Source organism: Ictalurus punctatus, chromosome 11 (genome assembly GCF_001660625.3).
Source record: "Ictalurus punctatus breed USDA103 chromosome 11, Coco_2.0, whole genome shotgun sequence".
Lineage (NCBI taxonomy): Eukaryota > Metazoa > Chordata > Actinopteri > Siluriformes > Ictaluridae > Ictalurus > Ictalurus punctatus.
In genome coordinates this window covers 12,281,070-12,308,516 of record NC_030426.2, presented here as the reverse complement: position 1 = coordinate 12,308,516, position 27,447 = coordinate 12,281,070, and the positions used below count along the sequence as shown (strand labels likewise).

The following is a 27,447-nucleotide window of genomic DNA, read 5'->3' as shown; positions in this document are numbered from 1 at the left end:
ATTCAATTGATTTCTCTGTGTTTTATGAAACTAAAATATTTTGCAGGATCAGAAAATGAAAACTCGTGCCATTAATATATTAATTCATGACCACAAGAAACACAGCGCATGGCCTCCGAAAGCATAACCGGTGGCTTCAAGATATTCATTAAAAAATGATGTTTCCATGTCACCTCTGCAACTGATATACACAATTTTGCTATGATGGCTTAGGACTGCAATTGACACGAACACTTCTGTACTCTAGTTTGCTGGTTATGAATTTCCTGGTTACACAATTGCACTATTTGACCATGGAGTAAACAAACCTAGAATGTAATGTTTTATAATCACACTAACCCACATAGTCACCCACATGGGGAAGGGTTCCCTCTTGAGTCTGGTTCCTCTCATAGTTTCCACCTTGCCACCATCGCCTCTGGCTTGCACATTCTAGACAATTTATCAATTTAACATGTATATCCTGAATTTAGATATTTCTGTAAAGCTGCTTTGTGACAAGGTCCAAGTGCTATACAAATAAAATTGAAATGAATTGCTCCTCTGTAGACAGTGGACTGTGCTGTACAGGACAACAGGGCAGGAAGGGTGTAAACCAGAAAACTGAGCAGACTGTGCAAACACATGTGCTGTAAACCCTCATGTACAGAAGAATATTATTATGTAACAGTGTACTAAATATATATAAGTAAACTTAGCAAGAATGGCTGAATATAAGTCAATTCAATTTTATTTGCATAGCGCGTTTAACAATGTACACTGTCACAAAGGAGCATTACAGACGTAAACACATTCAGGATATACATTTTAAATGTACGAATGTATCTGTATTGAGCGAGGCAGAGGCGACGGTGGTGAGGAAAAACTCCCTGAGATGACCTGAGGAAGAAACCTTGAGAGGAACCAGACTCAGAGGGAACCCGTCCTCATCTGGGTGACACAGAATAGTGCACTTGTAAATAAATCCCTTCTATAACTGTGTACTACATGGTACAAACATGCAACTGTGTAACCAGGAAATTCATAACAGTTTTCGCACAAAGTCTGTTTTGTTGAATTTTTCCAGTTTACTGACGCAGACTTGAGTGCAAAACTGTTCATGGCAACAGCAGTCCTAAAGCTTTTGAATTATGCTCCAAAACCTATCTTCATGGGGATTTTTTTTCTTCTTTTCATTCAGTGTTTAATAGAAGTGTATTAGGCCCTAAGGCAGTTTTACAACTGTGTGCTTGTACAGTGTTTAATGTTTTGACCAGAGAGATCTTATCAGTAGACACAGCTGATTATCTTCCACACTCAGCTGTAATGGAGGCTTGGCTTGTTGCTTTCAAAACAAAACAAACCCCCCCATCCCACACACACACACACACACACACACACACACACACACACGTCTACAGGCTGTCACGTTTGCCTCACTGTCAATACGGGCCTTCTAAACACTCTGACATACACTTGTGTTGAAGCACATTACACCAGACCCTACAATGTATTTCCTGCTTCTTATTATTCTTTTAGATGCAACAAATGACCGTCATTGGTGTTGAACACGAAGGCCCAAATAATAAAAGGTCTGAGTGTAAGGTATGAGTCAGTGCACTCTGGGGAAGATGGAGAAGTAAAGTTCCACGTCGCAGTGAATATGAACAGTGTAACTCACCTCGTTGGGGTTGTCATAATACAGCGCGATAGAGCAGAGCTTAGGGGCGATGCTGCAGCTTTCGGTGAAAGCGGCTCCTCGGTCCCTATACGATCCCTTTATAAACTTGTACGCAATGGTAATCTTCTTGACCGGGGGAGATCCTGTCCGGACAATGATCTCAGAGAGCAGTCCGGAGTAAAACACGAACCCAGCAAGGGTCAGGATGAGACACACGACCAAAAACAAGATCAAAGATAAAATCACAAAGTCAGACATTGTTTCTGTTGAGAGAAATGACTTCGGTGTCTGAAGCGTCAAGCAACGCTGTGTAAACTATCCTGAAGAGCTACACACCAGACGAGCTCACTCAGCACTATGTTATATTTATATTATATTATAGTATGTTAGGTTACGTTATGCCCTCCGAGGTTTTCCTCGAGCGAAATGGAGGTTGACTCCTAAACTGCTTCTTGTTGTTCATAAAGTGCACTAGTTAGGGTGTAGAAGCCATTCCGTAGCCCATATAGTGCACTAATATGAAGAGAGAGAGCTGTTTGGGGTTTTGCCTTCACTCTTGGCGTTCTAGTGACAAAAACCCATGCCTATTTCCTGCAACACAGCGTCTTTACTTCCTGGTTTGTACCATGTTTCTGTTTCGCAGGGGTGCTCAGAAACAAATGGCGCGTTATGGTAGCCTCAAGGGGCAGCATTCCGGTAAACCGGTTAAACCGACTCCAAAGTAAATTGCTGTTTGGAGTAAATGTTCACACAGAACGCCTATTTATAGTCTCAGAGATCAAATCAAATTCTGAGTAGGTTAGTAGTTTCCTAACCGAAGCGCGGGGGGGTGGGGGGGGGGGGTCATCATCATGGGTGCACGTGATAAAACGTGGAGATTGGCGTGATTTACCCAGCTAAAAATTAGTTCATAAAATTTGAGAAACTGTCATTTGTCAGTTTGTTCTAATTGCCCACAGACTGTTGTTTATTTACTTTCCTACCCATTTGAGTGTTGAGTTGGCTGTATTTACAAGCACAAGCATCTATTATAAGTCTTATAGTAATAATGGCTAAATTACATATGCATAAATGTAAAAATCTTAGATAACATGCTATTTTATTTCTTTTAAAAGGGAGAGGACTGTACACACACAAAAAGCAATTCAAACTGTAAATGTATGTAAACCCCCCCCCTTTACAATCTAAAGCACTTTGAGTGCCTAGAAAAGCGTTATATAAATCTAAGGAATTTGTTTATTTTTTAAATTTACATTCTTTTTATCATACCTCCAGGGTTGAGGGTTCCATTCCCACCCACTATCCTGTGTGTATGGAGTTTGCATGTTCTCCCCGTGCTGCGGGAGTTTCCTCCGGGTACTCCGGTTTCCTCCCCCAGACCAAAGACATGCATGGTAGGCTGATTGGCATGTCCAAAGTGTCCGTAGTGTATGAATGGTGTGTGAATGTGTGTGTGATCATGCTCTGTGATGAACTGGCACCCCGTCCAGGGTGTCCCCCACCTCGTGTCCCATGCCTCCTGGGATAGGCTCCAGGTCCCTCGCATCCCTGTAAGATAAGCAGTATAAAAAATGGATGGATGGATTTACATTTTTTAATATAACCCCATTTTACATAAATATATCTAAGCATGTTGTACTTGTTGTTTATGAATGATGAGCTATTCCATTATTTTATTTACTTATTTATTTTTATGTAGAACTCACAGTTACCACTTTATCCCGGTCAGGGTCACAGTAGATCCTGAGCCTGTCCCAGAAACCTGGGCATGATACTGGCATGTTTTTGGGAGGTGGAAGGAAACTGGAGAATCCAGATGAAACCCACAAGAACATGGAAAGAATATGCACAGACAGTAATCCAAGCTAAGGATCAAACCAGGTACCCTAGAGCTGTGAGGCAGTAACACTACCCATTGCAACATTGTGCCCACATGTACTGTAGCTCTTCGTATTTTACGCAGACTGCAAATTTATTTACTTCAAACTCTGACAGTGAAAAATATATACTTATATAAAACTTACTTAGTTCAGTCAACGTTTTAATTTCCCTAGCCAAAACAAATTTGTAATACCTAATTGAGCACACGAATGCCTTGGGAATTAGGTGATGAGTGGAATCGGTGTGTTAAATGAACGAGAATGTCTGGCACCGCAGCTCAAGGGGGTGCACAAAACCCAGTTAATAAATGTTAACAAGTAGTATATTCTGGCTGTAAACAAAGCACTTAGTTACTAACAGAAGCAATAAGCTTGAACGTTTTTCCAGTGCAATGTTTAAAATTTGGGGGGGGTTCCTCACGACAGATTTAATTCAGGTGTAATTAAGCTGTCATTCAAAAACACCTTACAGCCAATAAAATAAATTACAAAAAAAAAAAATATTCAAAACTAATACACTTGGGCTTACTGTCAAGTCATTTTGTGTAATTTGTAATCAACCAGTAGGCTAAAGCCCATAAAATGGTGGAGACATAATCGCTAGCATCACCTCTCCCACAAGCAGAGGAGATAGCATTGTCACAGAGAAGCGTGGCCATATCTGATGGCATCCCTGGAGGAAGCTTTTCAGACAAAACCACAGCTCAGAGTCCAAGCATCTACATAAAACAAGATACCTGTGACATATTTGGTCACTGACCATTTCGTGTATCCACCCTCACATACACTGGCAGTTTTTCAACACCTTTTATTTGAGCATTTTTTTGTTTAAATTACCTTGTTTTAAATAATCAGAAATCTGACAAAGGAATATGTATAAGTGAACTGAAAAATGTTTATTATTAAAAGGTTTACTGAAATCAGAAATGGAACAATCTAGAAAAGGTAAACAAATTATGTATTTTAGGCACATATTTTTTTCTTTTACAGTTAATCCTATTGCGAGTCTTTTATCTACAGGCTTTACCTGTTTATAATCCAAGTGCACCTACCTTTAATACAGCACTCATTTAGGATCCCATTAGGATCTGACAGCAAACCATTACATTACACAAAGGTGTATAATATAAATTAGATATTAATTATAGCAATTAAACTGAAATAAAACATAAGAAACTCCAAGGCTTCCAGAACCTTTGACAGGCAGTGTAAACCTAGCAGACGACAAAGCCATGGTTCCTAAAGCGGGGTCCAGGGCTAAGGAAATGATGATGGTGGAGATTATTTTAAAATAATACTTTTATTGACTGGGTTTAAAACTACACTATATCAACCATATTAAGGAGTTTTTATATTGTTTATCTAAATATCAACTTCTGGAGAAAAAAAACACAACTAGGAGTCATACTGGCTTTTCTTCCAGTAAAACTCGGTTCACCAGATTTGTCGACTTGTGATCTAAGCCCAGTAGGATTTAAGGACATTATCACAGAATACTATAGATTTTGACAAATAAGTTCTGAAGTACTTAAATTAGCACTTTAATAAATAAATAAATAGTCTGTGTGCTTTTCTGACTATATTACCTCCCCAATAGTTTTTCGAATGATGTTTTGTTCGTCCATGATCTAGTGAGCCAGTATTAGTATGTATTTACTGATAGAGACTTCTGTAAGTCACTCTGGATAAGGGCGTCTGCCAAATGCCATAAATTTGAATGTAAATCCATGACAACATTTTTATTGGCAAATGAATACACACACACACACACACACACACACCTGAATATAATGTAATCAAACAGAAAAAACCCCAATGATAACTGTAAACAAGAAAAACACTCAAGTATTAAAAGTGAAAGAATTTTTCTTGCAAAACCAGTCTTAACAATACGGGTGAATTGTGTTTAGATTTTGACCCTAATGTCTTGTAGTCTTAAAGTTGATAAAGTTTATCAAGCTGAAAAATCAAAATAATGGGTTATTGAATTTAAGGAGCTTTAGTACTGTAGATGTAAGGTTGACTGTGAATGGATATAAAAGGATAAAAAGAGTGTTGTATGCTGCCCGATCAGTCTGACACATCGGAGTCCTCCTCTTCCTCTTCCTCGTCATCCTGGTGCCCATTTTCCTTCACCTCAGCATCACTTTCCTGAGCCGGAAACAGGAGACAGAACTTGACATAAACAAAAATTTAGCGACAAAAGAGATTATATAAAATGTACGCAGAAGGTTGTTAGCTACTGTGTTATAAACACAGTAGCTCATACCTCGTTCCCCTCTTGTAGCTGAGAAGACTCTTCATCCTCGTCATCACTTTCTTGGGAGCGTTGTGAGAGAATCTCTTCGCCCTGAAAACATTAACACGTTCAATATCATATGCACACAAATAGTAATCCAAAATGAGTAAGTGTATATATGTATGCTGGACAATGGACACCTGAACTGTTTAACAGATTAACATGTGAATCTGTGCCACAGTGGATATGGAGACCTCCGGCAACTACAAAGAATGTGGATTAGGCGGATAAATGTGTTAAATATAACAGAAAATACCCTGGTTAATAAAGTACCCATGAACACCTAACCCCTATAACCCTTATAAAAATGTGTGGATCGATAATAAATGTATAAATTTGCAAATTGCAAACAACTCCAGGTTCTCCTACCATCTCAACCTCTCCCCTTCCCCCACTACCACAGTTAAGCCTGGTTTATACTAGACACGTCCGCAATAGCATGAATGACGCCATGGCGGAGTGGGCGGTTGAGGGCGTGGAGTGCACAAGGCCTCATTTCGCGTGGCGGTTTGCACGGCAGTTTTTGTAACTTGCCGCGCGATGCCATATCCGAAAAGGAATGACTTCAAGGCGACTCTTGCCAAAAGGTACAATTGTACAGGTATCTCTAAGATCCATCCATGCGGGACCATAGAGATAACCAGATGGCACAAAATCATGGAAAGGTTTTTTAAAATAGTGATTCCTATTTGCTTTGTCCATACTGTTGAAAGAATAAAGCCAAAGCTGAAAGTTTTTGTTTTGTTTTGTTTTGTTTTTTTAGGGGGGGAGAAATTAAATTATATATATATATATATATATATATATATATATATATATATATATATATATATATATATAAAAATACACACACACACACACACACACACACACACACACACACACACAAACAGGTTTCACCCTCAGATCCCTGTTCTTCAGATTGCCCAGCCAGAAAGCCTCCTGGCATTGGTTCAGAGTGAGCATTGCCTTTACACGATACACAAACTGCTCAAGGTGCTTCTTCAGCGCTGGCACGTGGTTGGTCAGGGCTGTGTCCTGCCGGATCTGAGAACAGATCACGGCAACAGTTATTGATCTTTGCCCAGTTTCCCAAGAGCATCATAAAGTTAAACACAAATGGCAGACTGTCCAGTATAAAGCTTAAAAAGATCACCAAGTAACAATGATCTTTGAGCTGGGATGCTTTTAGAAAACACTGTACTTGATCATAAATAGTTACTGTATACTGCTCTATCAGATCCTTCTTTATGCACTGCACTTGCACTGTGATTATCTCTCAAATTAGACAGTTAATGAAAATGCTTGGACAGACAGCTTTGATTTGAGAACGCATATTAAGGGGGAAAAAATTATTACATGCACCTCACTGGACACTGGAGGCACTCAACTTATGGTCTAACCTGATTCCTTGTTCATTTGGTGAAAGACATTTGTGAAAACAACAACCGTCTGCGAGAAACGTTTCTCGTTACCTTTGAGTGGCCACACATGTGATGGAGCTGCCTGGTGCTGAGCTGAAAAGTCTTCAGTAAACTCTGAACATCCTCCTGAAAGAAATCCAGCAGATTTATCAAAACGGTGACACAAAACTGAATATGGCTTTACTAGGCATTAAAGGTGCCGGAATTTGCTTATACTTGGCCAGATAAACCGAAGAATTGCACTGAACAAAGCCCAGATACCTTGTGTTTTTTAAAGCTGTAGTCGAGGAGAGGCATTCCGAGCTTAAGGAAGCATTCGAGAAAAAGCCGGCCATACTGCAAACAAAACACGGTGTGAACAACAATCCTTACTTTTAACCTCAAAATGTTGCATTTATTCGTTTGTTCTGCTCACCTTTAAAGACACATTGAGCACAGGTCTGCTATCAAAAACCTAAGGAGAAAAGGAAGAGAAGTTAGACCGGTGATACTACTGTATGCACAAGTTTGTGTATGCTTGATCAGACAGCTTTAGCTACAACTTGAATTCTACATATTTTTAAAAATATATATATACTGTTGTTCTTTTACTGTAACACACTGGGGGATTTACTAAGGGGGGCTTTCACACTGGCGGTTTAGTCTGAAACAGTGCACGGTTTGCATGAAAAATTGATAATGTGAAAGCCGTCATGTGGGCCAGGAAGTGCACTGCGGTAGCGAACTCGAGACTACCTGTACTGAGGTGGTCCGAGTTTGATTGCACTGAAACTGTGCTGCGATTCCAGTGGATGTGAACACAACTTGTAAGCTGTGCATATGGCCTGGCGGTTAAGGCTCTGGGTTTCTGATCGGGAGGTCGGGGGTTCACACCCCAGCCCTACCAAGCTGCCATTATTGGGCTCTTAACCCTCTCTGCTATAGGGGTGCTGTATCATGGCTGACCCTGAGCTCTGACCCCAACTGCCTGACATGCTGGGGTATGCCAAGAAAAGAATTTCACTGTGCATATGTATATGTGATAAATAAAGACTCATTATTAATATTTTTATATTATTATTATTATGTTTCACAGCTACGCATAATAGCACCAAAATAATAATAATAAAATATATATATGCTGAGTCACGTTGTGTTCTGCATGAGCTTATGTGATGACGTAAGATGAATGCAAATTGAAATATGTTCAATAGAATCGAGTGAGTCTGAAACCAGACAAACGCTGCAGGGAGAACCCGGGAACAATCGAAACTCATGTTCGGACCACAGCAAACATGCCCAGTGTGAAAATCACCTAAGATCCCAGATGTTGAGTACTAACTTGTGTGTGCAGTTAATGGGTGTGTTCGGGGTTTTTACAGAGAATTTGCAAGACTTTAGCTACATAAATTATGTTATATGCAAAATAGGACAGAAAATAAATTTTTGTGCTTGCTAATTGTTCTCAGTAGCCATGGCAAGTATGCACCTCCAAGAGACTCCCAGAAGGGTAAACCAAGACTTGCTGTAGATATGTCTAACTGTTAATCATTATAGTAATCACTATATATTCACTATAATACTGATTACAGGTGGAAACTCATCAAAAATGTGTAAAGTAAATGTTCAACGAAAATCTAATATGAGAGTAGTTTTTTTCAACACAGGAGCCTAATATTAAGTTGGCATTTTGAGAAACAAAATAGAATAAAATAAAATGTCCTTTTTCTTTATTTACTTTTGATGTAAATTATTTATCTTCATCTGGAAGATGCAGGATTCTGCTTTTTGCTGGTTTTGATTGGTGCATGCAATTGCTGTTCCAAAAGTAATTTTCAGGCATAGCAAATCACACTGTGGGTGCGAAATTGTGTGAAGTCCTAGGAAAACCCTTCAAAATTGCATTTTTTCCCCAAATTGGACAAATATTTATGCCATAATATATTTTGACTCCTTAACTTTAAGAAAACATAAATATATTTCACCAAAATGGCAAGGAAATATAAAATTGTCTATATTCAAATTTTCCCTAGGTTCTAGATAATATTGGATTAGGAGCCAGTTTAACAAATGATGTAATAAAACTGTGCCATTTCCTCACACTGTGAATGTCACACTTTGATCCAGTTGTCATACAGCTACCCATTATTTAGCTCATTTAGCTAGAAATGGCTTGCAGGTGTTATGAAGTGTCTATATGTGTTTATAATGTTCACTCTGATTGAACAGCGAGAATAGCTGATTGAATTAGAACTGGTAAATAAGTGCAATAAATGGTTGAAAGGCTTTTATAAGGGTCATGTGACTCTGTACCTTGACCATGTTAATGAGAATATGGAAGTCCCGGACAGCTAAGTTCCACACTAGCAGTTTCTCACTCTGGACCTGGAAATTATTAAGTCAATAATCATATTATTAAGCCACTTATATGTCTGACTCATACAAGTATTCCTAGTTTAACAAGATGCATGTGCAAAATGCAAATCACACAGACACACACACCTCTCTGCTGTCTGTCTGTTTCCCAGGAGGTATCTTTCGTACACACTTCTCCAGCTCTGCCATCATAACTTTATAGTACACCAAAAAAGTCTGCCTGGAAAGAAACAAAAAAGCTTTTTAAGTACTTTTATCTGTGGACGTTTGCTCCTGTAATAAAACATTCACAAGAAAAGCAAACTAAACCACATGGTCTAATAATAATAATAATAATAATAATAATAATATCCATCCATTTTCTGTACTGCTTTCCTACACAGGGTCACAGGGAACCTGGACCCTATCCCAGGGAACTTGGGGCACGAGGGGAGGGACACAATGGATGGTGTGCCAACCCATCAAAGGGCAAAATCACACACACTACAGACAATTTGGAGATGCCAATCAGCTTACAACACATGTCTTTGGAATGGGGGAGGAAAAAAAGACTACCTGGAGGAAACCCCCGATGTATGGAGAGAACATACAAACAATATACAGGCAATGTAAGGCAACAATGCTAACTAATAATAATAATAATAATAATAATAATTAATAGTAATAATAATAATCACCATCATAATAATAATAATAATTAATAGTAACAATAATAATAATAATAGTAATAATCATAATAATAATAATAATAATGTTACTATTGTTGGTATTGAAGAATGAAATACTATTATTAAGAAATAATCTCACTTTAATAAATTTCCATTATTACAATTCTGTGAGTGATATTGAGGACTGTACACCATGGACTGATCTGTGACACCCTTAATGGAAACCTTTGTTACCTGTTGAGTGTGCGCCAGCTACGAGAGCTGGCATCTTTAGCAGCATTTAATAGCTCGGAGATCCCATTTTCTGTTATCTCTTCCACTGCTTTCAGCACATCATCAGCGTGTCCTAGATAAATACTAGAAGAAAATAGGAAACAGATGGAAAGATCAAAAAAAGCGGTCATGATTCAAGTCCAGACATGACTGAGGTATCAGCACAATAATGTGGGAGGAACCTGAGGAGACTCTGGAGTGCATCGTTGTGTTTGTTCCCACGTTCCTTCCCACCACTTCCTGTCACCCACTCCTGACACAGGAAATGCTTAGCCAAGGATGCTGGAGGTGAAGCATTACATATTATTAGCCTAAAACTACCAGGAGGTAAGCTCTTAATTCAGACAGATGTGTGAAAGGGTTTCGTAAAGCAGTGTGCTGAAGCGGTGTGTGTACGCTGACAGACCGGTGTGTTCTCTGTAGAAGCTGTGGCTGGATCGTCCATACTGACTGAGCACAATGAGCAGCTGCGTCAGGATCAGAGCCGTGTTTAGGCTGGGCACAGTGCTCCGGAAATTCAGCAGGTATTCAAAACTGTGTCTAAAGACACACACACACACACACACACACACACACACACACACACACACACACACACACACACACACACACACACACACACACACATCATTGCAGTCATCAAAGATGTATCTGCAGTCAACGTTACTTTAAAACCGTTGCACATACAAATGCAGTGGTACATATGGGCATACTAGAGCTTTACATCTGGTTTATAACTGTAAATCTGTTAATGAGCTTCTTAGGAAATTGAAAGACTTCCTACAAATTCAGGGTGTCCAAAAAGTCTCCATACACCGGGGACTGTGTTTGCTAGCACGTCAGTTATGTCTTCATCAGTGGATGTTCGTGGACGTGCACTTCTTGGTTGGTCCGCAACACTTCCAGTCTTTTTGTGTTAATTTCCCCTGTGTATGGAGACTTTTGGGACACCCTGTAGACTTGAAAATATGTGAGTGTGTGTGTGTGTGTGTGTGTGTGTGTGTGTGTGTGTCACTTTATAAGCTGCTCCAGGGTTAGGTCTGCATCTTTCTCCTTCAGTCGGCTGGCGAGCACACTGAGAGCACTCTTTAACAGCGGCCGCTGTTCCGGCTGGGAGAAGCCAGACCTGAGAACACATCACAACCGCACACACTGCATCAGCTCTAATTTCACACCACCAAATCCTAAAACCAGGACCTATTTGGCATCACCAAAAAAAGTCTCCGAGTGCTTTCTAATGCTAATTAAAAACTGTACAGTATAGCTGCACTGCATTCAGGAGTCCACCACTTCTACTTTGGATTTCTCATTCATATGATGTTAAACATTGCCGGACAAAAAAGAGTGAGCGAGAAAAGAAGCTCTTGTTTTTTAGGAGGTAACAGTGAAACCTGACTGTCTTCCTTTAAGTCTGAGATTGTTACTGTTTTTTTCTTCTATTAAATGCCATTGTAACTGCACTAGCAATGGTTCCCTGTGACATCAGTGTGACTCACCACCGCTAACCTTTCACGTGCATAATCAGGGCCGGTCAATCCATTTGGCATCATAGGCAGCCGCCTAGGGCGTCGCCATATTTGGGTGCACCGACCTACCGAATCTGATTAACAGTACCGAGCCACATTACCTCTGAAAATTTGTTTGGTCGAATTGGTTTGTTGGCGCCCCCTAGAGCCGATGTAAATAAGCGGCAGTGTGTGCAATGCTGTATTAAGCGCAACACAACACAGAACACTCATGGTTGTTTGTTCTTGTTTTTTTAAATAAAATTGAAAAATACATCATACTTATTAGTCATCACCATTGGTGTGACAGTGAAGTGTGTGTGTCAGTGATGATGATTTAGTTTTTTTTACGGCATTATGGACAATAATGATCATGGGATATTTTTTATGCTTGTGCTGCTGACATATTACTGGCAAGATTGTTTGTTGAGATGCAAAATGAAGCGACAAATACGACTGGGAGCTCAATTTTGGAAAAAAAAAAAAAAAAAAAAAAGAAAAAAAAGAAAAAAGAAGAGGCAAAGCGTGGAAAAAACCAAAGGTGATCTTATTACAATTTCTATATCTTTTGCCATTTTTGTGGATGTGATCGACATTAACCATGACATTGCTGGTCAAATGACGACATTATTAATGAATTTGCAGCAAGGAAGGCCAGGGAGGTAAAATTCTAAAAGCACACAGCAGGTACAGCACAGTGTATAAATGACAGTATATAACAATAGCATTGTTATTTTTGTATTGTTATTTATGTTTATTTATTTATTTTAAAATCTTAGCACTTGCTTTGTAAAGATGAATCTCGCCTAGGGCACCAAATGGGCTAGGACCAGCACTGTGCATAATGAACACCAGGACTGCTAAGTATATACATAAACATATCAAACATATCAATATAATCATAAGGTATGTCTCAACCAGCTCCCTAGTTCAGTAAGTTGTGAATCAGTATATGGGGTACACGAGTTCGGGCACCGGTAAGGACTCTGGTTCACTACACATTGGGACACTGATAACTGAAAATCTGGTGACTTAACTACGTACCCGCATTGTAAATGTCACCAAAAATTTAAAACTTAAAAATATTTCTGTTTTATTTTATATATATATATATATATATATATATATATATATATATATATATATATATATATATATATATATATATATATATAAATTCGTTAGCTTAAATCACATGCATCGCTGTCATAATGTCAGAAATATATAATATAAGGGTGTCTGCCAAAATGCCAAGCAGGATTGTAGACTGGGTAGTGGATTTAAAATTAAAAAATTATTTAATACTTAAAAGTCATTGGATGTATAAACAAACCGTATACAGAATGTTAAATAAAGCTAAAGAAAACCCCACTAACGTAAGCAATCATTTGAGTGCCACAACAACGATAACAAGCTACTTATATTTGTAGTTGGAAGTTGGCGGAGGGAGAGTTTGTCGCCGATTTTCTTTTGAGCTGACAGGCTTCAGAAAACCTGACATCAGTTCCAGTAAGGGAACATAGTAAGCATTGATGCTCCCTGGTTTTTGTGGTACACTGTGGGATTTTTTTAGGAAGCGAATACTCCAGTGCACTGGGAGGATTTTGCGATTGGGACAGCCTTTAAAATGAAAATGGCCGACACCCTGATCAGGGAGATGGTTGAGACATAACCATAGTTAATATGTTTCAGAATGCAGTTTTACTTTTAACACCTCCCTGACTCCTTCTTCCATCCATCTTATAACCTCTGACCTGTGAGATGTGTGGATCAGTATGTACTCACCAGCTAAATGCTGTATGTAAGACCTGTAGAAGGAGCTGATAAGCTGAACACATAAGCTGCTGTACATTCATATCCACACCAAGAGCATCCACCACTCCTTGATTTTCATTCAGGAAAGTCTGTGGTAACACACACACAATTATTATTATTATTATTATTATTATTATTATTATTATTATTATTATTATATTACTACAGCACACAGTGCACTTGGAAATGACTGATAGCAACTAAAGCATTTATTGTTAAGAATATTTATAGGGGTGTGTGTGTGTGTGTGTGTACCTGAAAATGGTTGTGGCAGTTCTCCAGGTGTGTGCACAACGTCCCTAGCAGTTCAACACAGCAGCTAGCAACATCTTTGGAGCTCCTCTGCTGCAGGTGAGAGAATCCCACTGCCCTGTCTGCCTTCACCTGCACAGCCCAGTCATAGCAGTTATCACGGTGTACTTGCAGCCGAAAAGATCTTTCTAGCCAATCGAGTGCACAGTATGTAATACTGTTAATGTTAAGGGTGTGTTGAAATGATAGAAAAGTTGGAGTATCTCTCCAGCTTGTGATTTACAAACATACTGAAGATCCTTGTGTGTGTTTTACCTACTTTGAGAAACGGAGCTTTCTTTGCTGGAGCAGCAGCCAGGCTGAAATCCAGTTTACGCCACATGTCCTCCAGCAGAAACACCAACTCTGCAGGACCCAGCTGTACCTCCTCTCTCACCTGCAAACAACAGCGGCCGACACTTTATAGTAAAAGCAAAGGGTGTGTACTAAAATATACTGCTTGTGAAATACTGCTTGGCATAGTTTTGTTGACCTTGCTATGGAGCTCGGTGTCCAGCACAGATCGGGAGAGCAGGCCACACTGCAAAACGTTCAGAGCCTCCATGTCCAGTTCCCTAAAGTACGGCCAGTATGAGGACAGACTCACCCCTGCTTTCACCTCCTTCTCTGGGTGGTCCTGCCACAACAAACACAATTTCATAGTCAAATGTGTCTACCAACAAATAAATGGGTCAATTAATAACATCCTTGTAAAAAGGATTTTATTAATTAACATGATGATAGCATGATGAGCACATAAGACCAAACGAGATGAGACTTCTCGCACGGCAAATTTACAAGAATGTAATACTTGAAGATTATCCATCCATCTATTTTCTGTACCACTTGTCCTACGTAGGGTCGCAGGGGAGCCTGAAGCCTATCGCAGGAACATCAGGTGGAGCACATCCTATACCGAGTGCCAACCCATCGCAGGGCACAATCGCACACACGTTCACACACTATGGACAATTTGAAAATGCCGATCAGCCTACAACATGTCTTTGGACCAGGGGAGGAAACCGGAGTACCCGGAGGAAACCCCCAAAGCACAGGGAGAACATGCAGACTCGTCACTCTCAGGATTCGAACTGCTTGAAGATTAGTAGATGATTCAATAAGATTTGAAGAGGATGAAATGATTAGATGAGTTCAGCTTCACAAGAGACACCCCAATTATTATAGTACACATTAGTTTCCATCCTGTTACTGGTGTGTTTCCTGAGCTAAAGCCTTTCCCTATGTTAGGGCTGAGGAAATTTCTAAAAACTACTATATCGCAAAGTTTCATTCTGAAACCTCGGAATTTGCTCTACCGTTGATCGCATAATATAAAATAATATGTACACAGCAAGCCATAGCGTCTGCTAGTGTTTTATAGTGGGACAGTACAGGGTGTGTTCGTGTGTGTATGTGTGTGTATCAGTTGCCTGCGCCCGTGGTTCGTCGACCTCAACAACCTCCTCCAGTTGTGAGCCGTCTGTTGAGTTCTTACTGGCTGATGCTTTTTTCCTCTTCTTCCCTGTGGACTCTGAAATCACAGCGAATAGCAGCTGTTGTATACACACCATCATACTCACACAGGCACTATAAAAAACTACATACAGTGGATATAAAAGTCTACACACCCCTATTAAAATTGCAGGTTTCTGTGATGTGATACAGCAACCAAACACACGTTTTAGGTGAAAATATTTTAAGAGAAACAAACAAACAAAAAAAATGGTTACACACTAACCTGGTTGCACAAGTACACACACTTTTATAATGGCCAATTGACTTCACCAATCACAAAGTCCTGTTCAAAAGTAATGATCATACCTGACATCAATGAAGTGATTCTTTTTAAAGTTGAAAAGTTTTTTCCCCCCCTTTTTCTTTCCCCTTAAACCTTTCTAATTGTTTTTCACTTTAATCATGTTGGTTGCTATATCACATAAAAGGTGGGAAAAGATCTGACATGATTGATCTTGGTCTCATATTTTACATCGCAAAAACCTGCATTTTATAACGGGGGTGTGCAGACCTTATATATCCACTGTAAAAGATCTTATAGGCTTATACAATAAGAACATTTCCCTTATAGTATTTACTGTCAGGAGCGAACCTGATTGACCATCACTGGACTGAACACTGAGCCTACACTTCACTAAAGCTCGCATATGAGAGAATTGACTATGCACACAATAGTGCCGTGACAGTGAAACTGAAGCACCATGGCTTCTCTGACGTATCTTATAGCTTTACCTTTCTTCGCTTTCTTGGCAGGAGCAACAGAAGGAGCAGGAGCCAAAACTTCTGCACTGTCACAGTCAAAGTTAGCCAGAGGAGGAGTGAATCCAGGGCTAACTGAAACACACATACCCATAAGCTGCTTAAGATCAAATCAAACATACTTGCTTGTTTGTTTATCCACCATAAATCTGGTTTAGTACCTGCCAAGCATGTCTCCAACAGTGTCTGCAGGTAAGTGATGTTCTGAAGACGAGTTACAACCTTCATCTTCATCTCAGGGTCTTTCAGCTTGCAAAATGCATTTACTACCTAAATACACACACAGGCACATACATACACAGGTGTATTCAGTCAAACATTTGGCCATTTCTGAATAAAAAGGCAAAATATTTTGTTACCCTGGCAACATAAGTAAGGTGAGGCAAGAACAAGTTGCATCATATGAAATAAATAGCAGAGCAAATTCATATGAAACCCTTGTATGTGTTTGTTTAATTAAAAAAAAAAATAAAATGGGTGCACTGACCTCTCTGAACCAATTGATGGTGTAGAAGAGCAGAGAGCAGAGGAACTCTCGCTCTGTCTTAGACAGACTCTCTACCTTCTCTACCACCTCCATATCTGTCAGGATCAGCGGACAGCCTGCACAACACACAACATAGAAATACTTACAACCTTTGTATCCTAAACTTAATATATGCTATAAGAATGCTAATATCAGCTCTCTTGTGCAACGGACAGAAAATCAGTAGATCATTCAACAAGACAACACATATCCAAAAGATAATGCAGAAGGCCTCTCTGTTTCTAAACATGACTGGTTATAAGAACAATGATGCCAAACAATCCAGTGGTTCTAAGAAACATGTCAGGAAGTACGTGTGAGGTGTTGGGATACAGAGGACTGAATGTACAGTCCTCTCCGAAAGTATTGGAACAGCAAGGCCAATTCGATCGTTTTCGCTATACATTGAAGACATTTGTGTTTGAGATCAAAAGATGAATACGAGACGATAGATCAGAATTTCAGCTTTCATTTTCGCATATTTACATCCAGATGTGTTAAACAACTTAGAACATCTTAGAGCACTTTAGTTTGAACCCACCCATTTCTTTCAGGTTATCAAAAATATTATAACATGCAACTGATAGGTGTTCAATTGATTGTTTAAAGCAGTGGTCACCAACACTCATTATTGACTTATGAAGTTTTTGATCACCTAAAACAGGTGTGTTAGATTTTGGTTGGAGATTAAACCTGCAGGAAGGTAGACCTCGAGGAAGAGGAGGAAGAGAGTTGGTGAAAACTGGTTTAAAGAATTAATAGCTCTGAATGGGTACTCTTGGTTTGAGCCCTGGGTTTTGCCTTTGAAGACTGCATTTATTGTTAAGAAATCAACATGAAGAGCAAAGAGCTGTCTGTGGTTGAAAAGCAATTCATTGGCATAGCCAGTACAACACTGTAGAATGTCCTGAAAAAGAAAGAAACCACTGGTGTACTGAACAACCAGACATGGAACAGGTCAACCAAGGTCTGCCACCAAATGCCACGTTTTAAGCTGTCTAGATGTAAATATCAGGAAATGAATGCTGAAATTCTGATCTATCGTCTCATATTCATCTTTTGATCTCAAACCCAAATATTTTCAATGTATAGCGTAAACAACAGAATTGGCCTAGCTGTTCCAATACTTTTGGAGGGGACCATATAAAAGATAATCCAAAAGCTGTTCAGAGCTTTGAGGCAGTTATAAAGACCAAGGCTGGAAATACTCTGCACAGTCCAGACTCCTTCCATAAAATGTTAATATAAATGTTAAACAAATAACTATAAAAAGTATTAGATGGAGTGCATTTAATATAAACCTGTGATTTGCTTTGTAGCCAGAACTGCAGTCAGATCCATGCAGTTATAAAAAGATTAAATCAACACCTTCTGACCAAACAGGTTCGAGAATTCAACCGTGCTGTGGTACAAATTATGACAGTCAACACACAATGTAATAGTGAATAGAATATACCCACAACCCCGTATTCTATTTCTACTGTCAAATCTACTGTGAGAATATTGTGGACAGCAATACAAATTGGTAATAATTATGATACGAAAAGCAAATAGTGGCACACACCTAGTAAATGGAGTACAGGAATGTATTTAATACACATTTTGCATTTAACAACAGCTCAGTGATTGGTTTGATTTAGTGTTCTGTATTTACTTCAGCTTTGCCATGGTGGAGCTGAGAAGCGGTAAGAATGAACGCATATCCCAGTGGAATAACAAAGAACATGAACACTACTGAATTGCTCAAGGGATTTTCATTTACAGATCATTTGAACATCCAGTGACACAATGTCCTCAGCCAGACAACACAGTGTATTATTTTACCTTGAATCTAGCAGACAGATAACAACAGGTCTACTTCCTCCTGTTACAAAGAGGCCTTTGTTCTGCATCATGCTACGCCCCCAGTGCCAGAGCTGGTAATAACAGCGAAGTGTACCGTAAACTGAGAGAAAGAGTTGCAGCCTGTTCCGTTTAAGCATATTCAAGAATCTTTAGCCTAGCAACTTACTGTTAATAAAGAACTGAACAAAATACATGTAATAATAACACTGGCAGATGTTAATACTATCTACAGAAACTGCATATACAGGGTGTCCCAAAAGTCTCCATACATAGATGAAATTAACACTTTTTCTTAGCACAATTTCTTCCAAAATCGAATTTAGTTCAATTGAACAAATTCAAAAAGACTGGAAGTGTTGCAGACCAACCCGAGAAGCAGACGTAGACCATGCTGATTTTCGAAAGGGAAACAAATTACCTTAATTGGCTGCTGTATTTTTGTATCCATCACATGACTTCAATTTAGACATGGAATTTAGGCTTTGTTTTAGAAATGAATTTCACAGAGAAGAGGAAATAAATCAATACGTCAATACAATTTGTATTTTAATAGTCTTATATGGGGTCACTGTAGGATTCTGCTACATACACGGCCAGTTTTTGAACCCCTGGAGTTTCGAATTTATTACATTTTAATGACTGTTAAACATATTGCCACAGAACAAACAAATTGAACTCAACTAGCAATTAATTAAGGAAAACTGAATCTATGGGCAATGTGTCATTAACTGGCTGCTCTCAGATCCTAATAGGCTCTAAATGAGTTCTCTATTACAGGCAAGTGCACTTAGAGGGTAATAGAGGGTGCGAGTGTTAACTATTAGGGCTGGGTATTAAAAAAAAATAAAAACAGATTCTTGAATTTTAATCAATCTTCCATGTAATGAAACGATGTTGATACGAGAAATCCCCGAATTGATTCTTAATACATGTGCTTTACTTGATAGGATGTGAATATTATCTGTAGTTCGCCTCTTGTCCTGAACGTCGCCATCTTTTATGTTTTCAATTTTGAAAACGGTTTTATTTCTTAAACATGTTTTAAGATGTTAATGAATTCACTGTTGCACATTTACAATGTTTTTGTTTATTTTTTACAGTAATGTGCATGTGAAGTTTGTGCTTACCTTGTGTGCGTTGTACGCACATATTTATGGTTTCTTGTTACAATGTTTGTTACTCAAAGTAAAAGTTGAACGTAATTAAACAGAATGGTGTGGGCCCTATTATTATAAATGTGTATTTCAGTAATATAGCCAAGTAGGAGGGTTTCAGTTACCAGCAGTTATATTAAAACATGGATTCATGTCTGCAAAACTAACATTTTAAATTAAATATTGAAAACTAATCGATACTGAATCAAAATTGAATCGAAACCATATAAATAAAAATCGAATCGCAATACCCAGCTCTATTAACTATAAAACATAAATGTATGGTGTGCCTAAATTACCTAATCAGACTGATAAAGATTTTGTCCTTTTCCAAGGAGATTAGAGCTCGACTGCTCCAATGAAAGGGTCAGTTCAGTAAACCTTTAACAATGTACATTCGATTCCTTGTCTAGAGCTTCAAATTGTAGACTATTTACAGCAACATTAGATCACTTAAACAAAAATGCTACAATAAAGGGTGTTCAAAAGCTTCTGACTGACACTGTATCTGTTGTGAAAGCAATATATTCTGAGCTACTAATGCTGCTTATAACTTCTGCTTATAACTTCTGCTTTACCATTATTGTAGAGATCTGGAAGTCCCTGTTTTAGGTCATACTGTTGGTCCAAAGTTGCAACACTACGTGGAATTTAACCTAAGTTGCTGTTTTTTTATGTTTTATACCAGGCAAATGCTGTGCTATTGGAAGTTAGCTTCATGGTCTTACTATATTCCCAAGCTACAACTGCAGAGCTGCAGGTTTCCTTAGAGAATGTATTTAATTATGAGGATCAGAGCTTAGATTAGAATCTTAAGAATATTTGACTCCCATGTGGGTCTATATGTGGATGGTGATTATAACAGTGTAATAAGACAGTAAGATATTTTTCAGATATCTTGAACAGGGAGCAAGCCTGAATGAGTCGGGGTTTATGATTTGTTAAACTATTAGTTGTTTTTGTGTTGAGCTGTGACTGACCTAGAAGAGCATCGACCTCCTCCAGATCACCCTGGTGCTGCTCCTCCTCACACAGCCTCAGCAGTCTGAAGAACGAGGACAGGCACAGAGGAGATACATGCCTGGGAGGAAAGGACAGAAATAATTTTATAAAGCAAATAATTTGTGGTACAAGAAAAACCATTCAAGACATGTTTCCTATTAATATATTTAATTTAATTATCAATCAAAATATTAAACTTAACCTATTAAAGAGTTTGTAATACATGTGCAAGTTAGAACAGTGTGTGTGTATGCGTTCTGACCTGCCGTCCCTGTGGCTGTCTGCTTTGTGCAGCAGATCCTTAGCCATTAGGGGCAACAGGTTAATGGCAATTCCTCCTTGACTCTCATCTTCATCCAGATTGTACATAACTGAGGCAGTGAATGGAAATGAGCTGCAACACACAAATGCAATAGCATTAACAACATTTTTAGTCTCTCTTTACACATGAAAATGCAAATATAATACTGAGGTTTTGTTGAGAATTAAATTAGATACTTTAACAGGAAACAACATATCTTGAGTGGTTTCTCTTGTACCACAAATTATTTGTTTTATAAAAATATCAGTTATAATTTCATATAGGGACAAACCGCCACAAAAATCTGGTCACTGATGATTTTAAGGAGCAAAAAATGTTCTAATAATCGATAATCTGGGGTGCGATACTTTTATATGGTGAGGAATTAAAGGTCAAACGCAGAATAGTGATCGATTTCCTTTTCCATTTTATTTTGCTTTGATCAATGTGTGTTGCACAATTTAGCAAGGGTTGCCTTACTCAGCTTTTGGCTGAAAATACGTACGTGTTTTCCAAGTATTGTTACTTCATGTAAGCAGTCGTTATAAGGAACACAAATCCTTGTTTTATGCAATAATTTTAAAATAATTGCTCATTTCTAGTGTCTAAATATTATCATTCTTACAAATGTTTACTGTGTGAACTTTTGGAAAACTGCAACGTTATAAAGCAAACATTTATAAAAGCGAATGATTAGCAACTTACATGGTGTTGTTCATGTTTTATCACAGTGATTTCTGTCAATACTAAAATAAAACACATGTTTGTGGAACTGTAATACTGGTCAGTTTTATCAGCTGGGCCTTAATTTCACTCCATCAAATAGTTAACCAACAAGCAAACTAACGCTTTTATGAAATGAAATGTAGCAATACATAACCTAATTTTGTACACAATACTGTGTTGACACTGTGTACCCACCCAGGTATCTCTGGTCCAAGGTCCACAACAAAGTCCTCCTGGAAATCCTCCAGCACGCTCTTGCCAATCCACGCCTGCCAGCGGACAGAACAGTGAGAAGTCTAGGTACTGACACTACAGGTTTGTTCACTGCTTGTGGGTTACATTATACTAGTTGAGATGATATTTTGCACCGCTGTGTATATGTGCATGCGTGCATGTTTGTGTGTGTATAAACATACTACAGTTATTATACATCCTAATATTGAACATAATAGGTGAGTTTGTAAGTTCCTTATATGTAGTGCTTTCTCTGTTTGGAGGAAATTCAGAAATATTAACACCGAGCCTTTCTCAGCCTTAGAAATGAATCTCGGTACAAAATGGCCTGCTTCTGAAAAGAGTTACGCACCTGCACCAGTGGGTCCAGTCTGTGGTTGTGCAGCAGGTTGGCCAGTTCGTCGTAGTACAGCGCAGCGGCCTCGGCCGAGCCTTCACTGCACGACCGCACTAACTCCAGAAGCACCGTCACCTAACCATACACACACTCACTATAAGTAACCACACGAGCATAAGCATAAAGAACACACATTCATATTCAGTGCTGCTCACCTGTCGATGCGTGTCTTTGGGCAGTGTACCTCCCTGAGAGCCTTCTGACCGGTCTCTGTAACACATGAAAAACACATGTGCACCAGTGGTATTTACTGTAATCTCAGATCTAACAATTTTGGCAATGTCAGCAGGAAAGGACTAAGAGGCTGAGAGCATTTTGACCCCCACCCCAAATTTTCCCAGTTAGGGGATTATATACAGTATTTACCTTCGTGCTGCCATACTCCCCACCATCATAACAGCACCGATGATGCCGATGCGTTTGTACTTAGGCACTGTACTGGACAACTGCTTTCGGATCACTATGTGCATGTCGTCCTGCAGACAAGTGAGGGAAAAAAAATAAGACAATAAGATTTGTGTGTGGAAAATGAAATTAACTGACTTGATCCTACTTAAAGACAGATGTTGAATTCCTAATATACAGTATACAACAGAAGGGAGTACACCCCTGTACAATATCACTTATATATGTCAAATGATTCAAAATTGTATCACCATCACTGTATCACAGTAATTTCATTTGCGCTTATGTAAAATAAGAAACCGTTTAGATTTAATAAATTTAGATTTTAGCGAAATATCTTCCAAAATTTGTCATACTTATATAGGAAATAAACATATACATTTATTTATTTATTTATTTATTTATTTATTTTCTTCAGATAGCCTTTAAGAATGCCTTTGACAAAAGAACGTATTGAAATCATTCTCATTGCTGGATCTGGAAGCTATCGCAAGGTTGCGATGAACTTTAACAGGAAACTTGGCAAACAAATCACAAACACACACACACACACACACACACACACACACACACACACACACACACAACACTGTTGCCAAACTTATTAACAAATTCAAAAAGAGTGGACGTGTTGCGGACCAACTGAGACGTGGACGTCCACGAACATGCACTGATGAAGGCATAACCGACGTGGTGCTGGCAAACATAGTCCCCGCTGTATGCATGGAGACTTTTGGGACACCCTATGTATTAAAAATACAGGCCCCACAATCGGAACTCAATGCAACAAAAGTCAGTACACTTTTCATTACTGAGATTCAAATTTATTGTATAATTGTTTTTTGTTGTTGTTTTTTTTTTTTTTTAAGTACTTCGTATTAGGGCTGGCCGATATGATAAAAATATTGTATCCTGATACTTGAGGACATTTCTATGATACACGATGCATATCACCATATCTAATTTAGCAAATAAACTGCCTGCAAAACAGGTCAAACAAACAAACCAAAAAAATGACTTTTTAAACTTTTTAACAAGACTTTGAAAAGATTTTTCTTCTACAAAGATAAAGAATGTTACTTTTTTTTATTTTGCGTCAAGTCAACAGCATCCATTCAGTACCCCATATATATATATATATATATATATATATATATATATATATATATATATATATATATATATATATATATATATATATATATATATATATATATATATCGCCCAGCCGTACTTTGTATGTCCACCTCAGAGTTTGATGACAGACTCAATCCTCCTCTGCACAGAAGGTACTATGTGGTACTATGGCTCGTTCTGTATCTCCTGATTACTGCTGCACCTGTGTTTTGACTGATTTTTAGATCAGTCGATTTAGTTGCTGGTCAATCTTCCTGTATCCCTTTCCATCTTTGTGAAGTCTCACGATCCGTTCCTTCTGGAAATTCTTAGACACGTAGACATGCAGATAGACAGCCCATAAGTCCAAAACTGAGCGCTTATGTTCGCAGGTAATTTTATATTTGATATGTTCAAGCAATTGGGCTAATTGGAAATCACAGTTGTACCAAATTTTGTTTCAATGATTTTGTAACTCGTTATGTGTCTATCCACTTTTGTTGCATTGAGATCTACTTTGAGGCCTGTACTTTCACTATAGTCTTACTAAAGTCTTTGCTTTTGATGGTTCATAAGAGAAAGTACTCTACTTGTCAACTTAGAAATAATGCAATTAATGAGAGATGATTCAAATTTGAATCATGACATTTAAATGGTATTGCACAAGGGTGTACTCACTACTGTTATATACTGTATATTTAAAATAGGATGTGACAGACATCTGTAGTTTTTTGCAGTAAAAAGCTAATCAAATTACTTTCCTTAAAGTTTCCTTAAAGGTAAAACGGATTACAATCGTAACACGTTCACAAATTCCTCCCTCTGAAAACATAGCCCCTCTTTGAAAGATTGCATTATGCAGGCAAAGAGCTTATTTTACAAATAATTCAGAAATACAAATGTTTACTGACAGACCAACAACTGCCCTTAGACTTATATGCTGTGCTTAGAGTAAAGAGATTTTCTGTCTCAGTCTTTGAAGTATTCTTGAATAGAAATGCACCTGAATATGGCTGCCGTGTTGGTCTTGTCCAAATGCCAAGCAGCTGAGAACATGGAAAAGACGGCGGATCTGCTGAGGACTCAAGTTGTCCATGTAGTCCAGAATTCCCTGGACCGCAAGAATCATGGGACACAATGTTTCAGCAGAGGAAAGAACTCGGATATGCTCACCAATTTTCCAAGTTCTTCAAATCTAGTTTCTCAGCAAAATATGAATGCTAATTCCTAAAGCAGCAACACAGTTTTCACCCTGTATTAGGCCTGTCATGATTATGGTAGCGTAGTAATTCACAAACACCATATACATGTGGACATAAATAGTTATTTAAAGCCTAGGGGTTGACAAATCAGTAGCCCAGGTGCATACCTGACTCGGGAACATACTGTTTTGTGGAAAGCTAAAATCCTGCTGTATGTAAAACAGTCGCTTTGCGGTTAAACATATCGAGAGAAAATTAAAGCTAGAATTTCGCAATTTGTCCACTAGTGAAGCTACGATGCACAAAAATAAACACTTTCTGGGCAATCAGCAATACACAATATAAAATATCTAAGCAACTTTTTATGTCTTGATCGTTGTGTAATATTATTCAAAGATACATGAATATATAAATGTTGTTAATATTGTTAATGCAAACTTTTAACAAATATTAACGAGCTTCTTGTCTTTATGCATGTCAGTGCAGCTCTGCATAATGCTGTATTCACAGACTTTAGAAATAACTGACAATCTGATGCATCATGGTGGATTGGTTTCTGTTCTGCACTAAATTTAGTTCCTTGTTGGGTCTACATGTAGAGGGGTGTGTGTGTGTGTCTGTACGAGTGTGAGTGTGTGTGTGCGTGTGCGTGTGTGATAAAGAGTTTCCAAACCCTGCAAAACAACCATTACCTTACGCGAGCTAAAAGGTTGTTTTGTTTTGCTTTAGTTTTAATTGCCCTTCCTAGGCACCATGGCCATGACATGAAATAAAATCTCTGCTGCTGAACTTAACCTGAGTCTGTTATGTTCTCCAGTCAGGGTAGCGCATGTTACAATACCCGTGCTACACCACAAAAACTGGCAGCTATCTAACAGTTATCGAGTAGGCTTTATCCCAGACTAGTTATTAAAACACATTATGGCACAGCGATTTGATTATTAAGACTGACTGATGATGAATGTTTATTGCACTCTGTGACATTTTTCATTTGAAGAAAAGTGTGGAATCTAACAACAGATCAGAGTCAGACTTAATAATGATCATCAGCTCAAATCTTCACATTAAGTGGATTACATATTCACTAATCCTGCTCTGTGTTTCCCTGAGATTATATTCAAAACACGAGGTCAGTTCATTTTAAGGATCATACAATCAAGTCAAAACGTCAAATAACTACACTTGTATATCGATATCTCTAATTCTAGGCATCAAGAATGGCAGTGTTTGTGAGATTGTGACTCCTACCTTAACAAAGACAGCATACTGTGCCATCTCTGTGGGCTTCTGGGATACTAACTCACACAGCAGCTCCAGAGCCACATCCACCTCTCCGCTCACACCACTGCACACGTGTGTGACCAGCGAGCCCACCACTTCCTACAGTCACACAATGTTTTTATTCCATTCATTCGTTTGTTCAACTTCAACTAACTGCTTTATTGTCAGGTTCATGGTGGATCCAGAGTCTGTTCTGGAAACACTGGTCTGTGATGTGGGAATACCCCCTGGGTGGGGACACCAATCCATCTCAGGGCACCATGCAAACACACACACACACACACACACACACACACACTTATTCACGCCTAGGGCTTAATGGCTATTCTTTTAGCAGTTATCATAAAGCAGTCAATTGCAGAAAATCCTTATCAATAAGTCACAGGGACATGTTAGCAGGTGTGATGAGCCGTGTTACCTGCTGGCAGTAGGAGTCAAAAGCAGTGAAGGCCTGTTTGTAAATGTGTCCTCCAAAGGGCACTACACAGCAGTCTGTAGAACGCAGCAGCCCTTGTGCCAAGGAAAGAATGCTTGGAAAATACCCACGCATCACCTATACAACACAGGAACATATATTACAGCACCTATACAAGACATACACGCATAAATAAATTATAACACACAAAAGCAACACACAAGTGCACAGTTAAATATCACACACACACGCATGCAAATATACAATGGCACAAAATCTAATCACAGAAAGCTAATAACAGTCTAATAAGAATAAAATACAGTGCATAGAATATACAAATGTATTTACAAACACTGCACTAAAATCAAGTTGCGATAAATGTACTGAATGTCCTAAAAA

General features: G+C 38.6%; 2 protein-coding genes across 2 annotated transcripts in view; both read right to left on the bottom strand.

Annotated features, from left to right (window-relative positions):
* tex264a (testis expressed 264, ER-phagy receptor a) overlaps positions 1 to 2,226 on the bottom strand; it is an 81,880-nt gene extending 79,654 nt beyond the window's left edge. The window contains exon 1 of the mRNA XM_017479879.3: positions 1,661 to 2,226. Coding sequence (XP_017335368.1) covers positions 1,661 to 1,918 — 258 coding nt within the window. The 5' untranslated portion in view covers positions 1,919 to 2,226. The remainder of the gene's footprint in view (positions 1 to 1,660) is intronic.
* A 2,191-nt stretch (positions 2,227 to 4,417) lies between these two features.
* fancd2 (FA complementation group D2) overlaps positions 4,418 to 27,447 on the bottom strand; it is a 32,977-nt gene continuing 9,947 nt past the window's right edge. The window contains exons 16-44 of the mRNA XM_017479878.3: positions 27,052 to 27,186; positions 26,601 to 26,732; positions 25,154 to 25,261; positions 22,996 to 23,105; positions 22,785 to 22,839; positions 22,585 to 22,704; positions 22,194 to 22,267; positions 21,234 to 21,365; positions 20,950 to 21,050; positions 16,932 to 17,047; positions 16,606 to 16,714; positions 16,418 to 16,519; positions 15,601 to 15,701; positions 14,664 to 14,807; positions 14,451 to 14,567; positions 14,135 to 14,263; positions 13,850 to 13,968; positions 11,575 to 11,685; positions 10,966 to 11,099; positions 10,742 to 10,841; positions 10,521 to 10,643; positions 9,745 to 9,838; positions 9,556 to 9,627; positions 7,679 to 7,717; positions 7,525 to 7,599; positions 7,315 to 7,389; positions 6,740 to 6,886; positions 5,810 to 5,890; positions 4,418 to 5,691 (exon numbers count right to left, since the gene is read on the bottom strand). Coding sequence (XP_017335367.1) covers positions 5,611 to 5,691; positions 5,810 to 5,890; positions 6,740 to 6,886; positions 7,315 to 7,389; positions 7,525 to 7,599; positions 7,679 to 7,717; positions 9,556 to 9,627; positions 9,745 to 9,838; positions 10,521 to 10,643; positions 10,742 to 10,841; positions 10,966 to 11,099; positions 11,575 to 11,685; positions 13,850 to 13,968; positions 14,135 to 14,263; positions 14,451 to 14,567; positions 14,664 to 14,807; positions 15,601 to 15,701; positions 16,418 to 16,519; positions 16,606 to 16,714; positions 16,932 to 17,047; positions 20,950 to 21,050; positions 21,234 to 21,365; positions 22,194 to 22,267; positions 22,585 to 22,704; positions 22,785 to 22,839; positions 22,996 to 23,105; positions 25,154 to 25,261; positions 26,601 to 26,732; positions 27,052 to 27,186 — 3,036 coding nt within the window. The 3' untranslated portion in view covers positions 4,418 to 5,610. The remainder of the gene's footprint in view (positions 5,692 to 5,809; positions 5,891 to 6,739; positions 6,887 to 7,314; positions 7,390 to 7,524; positions 7,600 to 7,678; positions 7,718 to 9,555; positions 9,628 to 9,744; positions 9,839 to 10,520; positions 10,644 to 10,741; positions 10,842 to 10,965; positions 11,100 to 11,574; positions 11,686 to 13,849; positions 13,969 to 14,134; positions 14,264 to 14,450; positions 14,568 to 14,663; positions 14,808 to 15,600; positions 15,702 to 16,417; positions 16,520 to 16,605; positions 16,715 to 16,931; positions 17,048 to 20,949; positions 21,051 to 21,233; positions 21,366 to 22,193; positions 22,268 to 22,584; positions 22,705 to 22,784; positions 22,840 to 22,995; positions 23,106 to 25,153; positions 25,262 to 26,600; positions 26,733 to 27,051; positions 27,187 to 27,447) is intronic.